Below are 6,000 nucleotides of genomic sequence, written 5' to 3'. Positions count from 1 at the left end.
GCAAGTCCAAACTCGACTCGCAACTAGGGCCAGACCTTTTTTTATTCCCAATTGAGAGTCCACCCTCGACTTGCCATTGGGGGTCCAACATTTTCTTTCCTAGTTTCATGTCCACCCTCGTTAACGAACAAACTGCAGACGAGCCGGCCCAAGTAGGTAGGATACACTTTTTTGTTTTGTTTCATTTTCTTCATGTTTTCTGCTTTTTTATTTATCATTTTCTTCATTTTTTCCTCTCCTTTTAATTTTTCTATTTTTCAAAAGTTGATCTTATTTTTTCATATTCTGATAATTTTTTGTTTGTTCATAAATTCACAAGTTTCTATACATGTTTCAAATTTTTTAAATTAGTTCATTTTTCTAAAATTGTTCACGTTGATCAATTTTTTAAAAGAAAATCAAAATGTGTTTTTTCTTGTTCTCTTCTGATTTATCTATTTTCTCTATTTTTGTTTTTCCTGTTCGCTTTTAGTTCAATGTATATAAAAAAATCGCTTTAAGTTCATCATATATAAAAATGTGCATGTATATCAAAAACAATGTTCAGTGTGTATTGGAAAAAAATTAGTGTGTACTCAGAAAATGATCATTATATATTAAAGCATTGTTCACCATATATTAGAACAATTTTGGTATTCGTTGACATTTTTTATAATTTGAAAAAACTTATGTAAATTCGTGAACATGTTTTTGAAATATGTGTTGATGAAGTTTTGTTCTTTACTGGAAATTAATTATAGAATATAATAGTGAAAAACGCAAAAATCAAAAGGCATAAAATAAAATAAATCGTTGGTAGCCTAGAAGCTAGCTATAGGAGATGTCCCTGTAAATGTATAACAAATAGAAAAGCCAACGAGTCGATTTAGCACTAGCGATCGTTTTGTTTTCCAGAAAAAGCTAGCGATCAGGTTTCTTTGTACGGGTAGCTAGCAACCAGATTTTTTTTATGAGGGGAGCTAGTTATCAGATTTGCATATAGGCCGGTCATCAAGGCGCACGACGAGGTAGGCTTTAGTTTTGGGCTTTGACAAATTAAAATCAAACAAATAGAAAAGAAATAAGGTGACATTGACATTATACTTGATGTATTATCTCACATGTATGTGACATAGACGGACCCGAAAAGAAAAAGGCAAAAAGAAATTTCCACATGAATATCTGCATACGATTAATGACATAAAACTTAGATGTATAATATTTATGACACATCTAGATGTACTTTAATAAAACTGTAAAAGATTCTAGTAGATCATTTGATAAACCGCTCAACTGCAATAAACTTTGACAACCCTTTAAACGTGTTTGACGTGAGCTGCATAAAGCCACAGATCTGGGATGCATAACAATTGTGTGATGCATTATGCATACCAGATTCGCAAAAAAAAAAAAGATCGGACAAGGATTGACACTACTGCACGCTGATACAGCTTGTATCTTTGAGAACTGTTGCTCCTCCCGCGCACCAGCCATCGAGCTGCCATGGACGCCGACGTCCCGCTCCACCTGCTGCTGCTCGTGCCTCTCCTTGCCATCATACCCCTCATTCTCTTCGCCTCAAGAAGATTGACGCCGCCCGAGTCGTCCGGCGTCGCGCGGCTCCCGCCAGGGCCGTGGGCGCTGCCGGTGATCGGCCACCTGCACCACCTCGCGGGCGCGATCCCGCACCAAGCGTTGCGCGACCTGGCGCGGCGCCACGGCCCACTGATGCTGCTCCGTTTCGGCGAGGTGACGGCCGTGGTGGCCTCGTCCCCGGACGCGGCGCGCGAGATCCTCAAGACCCACGACCCGGCCTTCGCGTCTCGGCCCGTCGGACCCATGTCGCGCCTCTGGTTCCAGGGCTCCGAGGGCCTCGTCTTCGCGCCCTTCGGCGACGCGTGGCGCCAGCTCCGCAAGATCTGCACCCAGGAGCTCCTCAGCGCCCGCCGCGTCCACTACTTCCGCCCCGTCCGCCAGGACGAGCTCGGCCGCCTCCTCCGCGCCGTCGCCTCGTCCTCGCCGTCGCCGTCCGAGCGTCGGCCGGTGAACCTGACAGGGATTATCGCGGCGTACATCGCGGACTCCACCGTGCGCGCCATCATCGGCAGCAGGCCGTTCAAGGGCCGCGACGCGTGCCTGAAGCTGTTCGAGGACATGTTCCGCATGAGGCCCGGGCTGAGCCTGCCGGACCTGTTTCCGTCATCGCGCCTCGCCATGCTCGTCAGCCGTGAGCCCGGCCGGATCAAGCGCTGCCGCCGCGAGATGCTGCAGATCATGGACGCCGTCATCCAGGAGCACCGGGAGAGGAAAGCCGCCGGCGAGGGAGAGGCCGAAGACGAAGACCTGGTCGACGTGCTCCTCGGACTCCAGGAAGAAGTGGGCTCCCAGCACCCGCTGACCACCGAGAACATAAAATTCGTTATGATTGTAAGGTCTTCCGGTGATCCGGCGCGACAATCTAGCTGCGATCTCCACGCCACGCCATGCATGCGCGCCACGGAATTACTAATCTTTAGCTACTCTGTTTCTCTCACGTGCAGGACATGTTCGCCGCGGGCAGCGAGACGGCAACGACGGCGCTGCAGTGGGTAATGGCGGAGCTGATGCGGAACCCGAGGGTTCGGCATAAGGCGCAGGAGGAGGTCCGGCGAGCACTGGCTGCCCACCGCAGGGTGACGGAGGACGTCCTCGGCAGCCTCCACTACGTACACATGGTCGTGAAGGAGTCTCTCCGGCTGCACGTGCCGGGCCCGCTGCTGACGCTCCGCCAGTGCAGGAGCCCGTGCCAGGTGCTAGGGTACGACGTGCCCCCGGGCGCCACGGTGCTCGTGAACTCGTGGGCGATCGCCAGGGACCCCGCGCACTGGGACGCGCCGGAGGAGTTTCTGCCGGAGAGGTTTGACCAGGAGCAAGGCGGCGCCGGGAGGGACTTCAAGGGCACAGACTTCGAGTTCATACCGTTCGGAGCAGGACGGAGGATGTGCCCGGGGATGACGTTCGGGCTGGCGCACATCGAGCTCGCGCTCGCCGCGCTGCTGTTCCACTTCGACCTGGAGCTGCCTGCAGACGTGGACGCGGCGGGGTTGGACATGACGGAGGAGGCTGGCATCACCACACGGAGGAGGTCCGAGCTTCTCGTGGTGGCCACCACGCTTGTTCCTGTACCAGAGTAAGTAGATATCAGTTATCACTACTATGCCAGCAATAACGACGATTAAACAAGGAGATCTATACAAACATACACAGTATAAAATCATCTGATGAAATTGCTTTGTGGTTGCTGGCTTTAAAAAAACGTTTTTGCTAAAAGAAACAAAACGGAGGGTAAATAACTGCCGCATCGATTAATAATTAAGAAGATAATTACCCAATTAATTAATGGAAAACAGGATAAAGACCGATACAAATAGATCACATTCGGACTACTCACTAAGAAAGATACTTCATGACCCCACGGTCAACCCGACAAATATAAATAACACGCAACAACCACAATCCCTCGCACTTCTACGTCAGTAAGAAACCCCCAACAAAATCATGGTTGAAGACAACGAACACCACCAAATGTACTGAGACGAGTCAATCGGAGATGGTGGTCGAAGAGACCGAGTATTATCCATTAAGCAGCCGCGGATGCCTCGCCAATGGCGCCCCTTTTCTTGTCTATGCTCTGAAGTGCCTTCTTCACCTCCTTGATTTTGCTCGTAGAAGCCTCCTTCCTTCGCTAGGAGGCAAGCAATAACCTTGCCAGACCCGGGGCTAGCTACCTCAAGGAGGCGAGCAAGCCGGAAAGCTTTTTCTTGAAGATCGCCTCGTCAATACGTGCCAACATACCTTCACGGTCAAAGATAGGAGACCGAATGGACTTCGACGCCTTAGAATGAGGTGCCAAAATGTAACATCCCAAATTTTCAATTTGGAATGTTATACATAGTCATCCATGCATATCATATTTTATTTGCATTCCATCTCACGATCCTCGAAATCCTAAGCAACTCAAGGACCCTCGAAGAGAGTTGGGGATTTTTCGCGGTTTTCAAATTTGACTTTATCAAATTATGAAACGAGGATTTTGGTTTTCATTATTTTTCTCTCTGGAAATATTTCATATCAAAATATATGAGAGGAGATAATATGACTTCTCCAGGATAATTGAAATATTGGAGGAAAATATTAAAATCAAATCTTTGTTTTATTTGGATTTTATTGTAATTTTGTTTGCACTAGAAAAATTGCACGTTTTCAAAATTGCATTTTAGGGCCAAGAAAATGTTCATCTCGTTTAAATATTTTATTTAGACGGTGAAAATTTATTTTGGCATTTTCTAGAATTTTTTTTCGGGTCGGCGAAATTATATTAAAAAAAGTTTCCGCGTCCGACTGGGCCTAAGGCCCAGCCGAGCCAAGCCGCCGCCGCCGCCGACTCGGACGAGGAGTCCGAGCAGGACTCCACCGCCGCCGCCTTGGCCCCTCCTCCAAGCCGCCCCGCCCCGCCCCTTTATATACGCGCCGCCCGAGCCCCCCCCCCACCCCCACAGCCACCGCCGCCCCGCGCCAACCCCGCCGCCCGCGCTAGCCGCCGCCGCCGCTTGCGGCCGCCGCCCCGCAAGCCGCAGCCCCGCCACCACGCCTCGCCGGAGCCCCTCGCCGGAGGTAGCCGCCGGATCCGAGCCGCCGTTTTTTTAAGAACCATACGGGATTTTTAGAAAATCCTAGATTCGTTTTTTTCGGATCGCCGATTTTTTCGGTTTTTCTAGTTAGCAGACGTTCGTCTGTACGTTCGTTTTAACGAACGGTTTTCGCCCGTTAGTTACAGCTAACGAACGCTCGTTCGTTAGTCTGTTCGTCAGTTTTCTTTTATCGGATTTATTCCGTGAGTTTTCTGATCGCGATTTCTGATCCGATCTTAGTTTCTGTTTATCTTTTTGCTCGTTAGTCGGAATCAGGCGATTCAAGCGCCTAGAGTTTCATCTCAAAACCCTTTTTCCGTTTAACCAACTTAAATAAGTTTTTGCTACTGTAAAATTTGACCTAGGTTCAGATTAGTAAACAGAGCTTCCTTTTTTCGCCATTTGAGTGTCGTTGCTCCGTTTGATTTGATTCTTTTTGCGAACCGGAGTTCTTAAGTTGAACCTTCTGGTCAACCTCTTTTATTTGAGTTTTGCTTGCGCATCTTCGCTTGTTGCTTATGTATGTTATTGTTTGTTTGTGATAGAACACCTGGAGTGCGAAGCGTGCTACTACGAGTCCCTAGGTTTCGCAGACCGTTAGCAAGGCAAGTAACACTTTGATCATATTCCTTTTATCACCCAGTTTTTATGCATTAGTTCCAATCCTCAAACATTGCATGATTAGGATATCATTAACATGTGGGTTGGGAAGTAGTTGATGAGGTAGAACCTATTACCCTGTTACATTCAAACCCTTGGGAGTTACTTCCACGCGTTGCTTATATTGCTATGATATGCTATGCTCGTAGACGTGGTTTGGGTTTGAGTGAAATACATGACAGATGTGAGTTTGTTAATTACTGGTTCAACTTAAGGTGGCAACTTAAACTGACATCTGGGTGGATTGAGGCACCTGGAGTACCCAGTGTTGTCTGTATTTTTGGAAATCCCGGAGTACCCGTGTGATCTTCCTATGGACCGCCACCCAGGCTCAAAGGGAACTAAGATGATTCATGCTAGAAACTTCTGTGTGCAGCCACAGGCTATTATGGGCTCTAGCATAGTTGATTAAGTTACGTGAAGCTCTTGAAGAGGCAGATCAGCAGGTAGTGGGAAGTAGGTTTGGTATGGTCTGTCCGGAGTAGAGAGTTAATGTTTCTGAAAGACTGTGTCTCGATCATCCGTTTCTCAAACACCTTGTAGTGCGAGAAATCCAACGGAGACGATCGAGTCTTGTGGGGAAAAGTGCACAAACCTCTACAGAGTGTATAATCTAATCATGGTTAGCCGTGTCCCCGGTTATAGACAATTCTTGAGTATCTAGTATTTGGGTTATCACATGTATTTCATC

General features: G+C 47.8%; 1 protein-coding gene across 1 annotated transcript; it reads left to right on the top strand.

Annotated features, from left to right (window-relative positions):
• The first annotated feature begins 1,427 nt into the window (after positions 1-1,427).
• LOC125515832 (desmethyl-deoxy-podophyllotoxin synthase-like) lies at positions 1,428-3,298 on the top strand. Its single transcript, XM_048681331.1, has 2 exons — positions 1,428-2,406; positions 2,520-3,298. The coding sequence occupies exons 1-2, from the start codon at positions 1,483-1,485 to the stop codon at positions 3,150-3,152; spliced, it is 1,557 nt and encodes a 518-aa protein (XP_048537288.1). The 5' UTR covers positions 1,428-1,482; the 3' UTR covers positions 3,153-3,298.
• The last annotated feature ends 2,702 nt before the right edge of the window (positions 3,299-6,000 follow it).

This window comes from Triticum urartu, chromosome 6 (genome assembly GCF_003073215.2).
Source record: "Triticum urartu cultivar G1812 chromosome 6, Tu2.1, whole genome shotgun sequence".
Classification (NCBI taxonomy): Eukaryota; Viridiplantae; Streptophyta; class Magnoliopsida; order Poales; family Poaceae; genus Triticum; species Triticum urartu.
The sequence above is the reverse complement of the archived record's forward strand: the minus strand, read 5'-3'. Positions and strand labels throughout refer to the sequence as shown.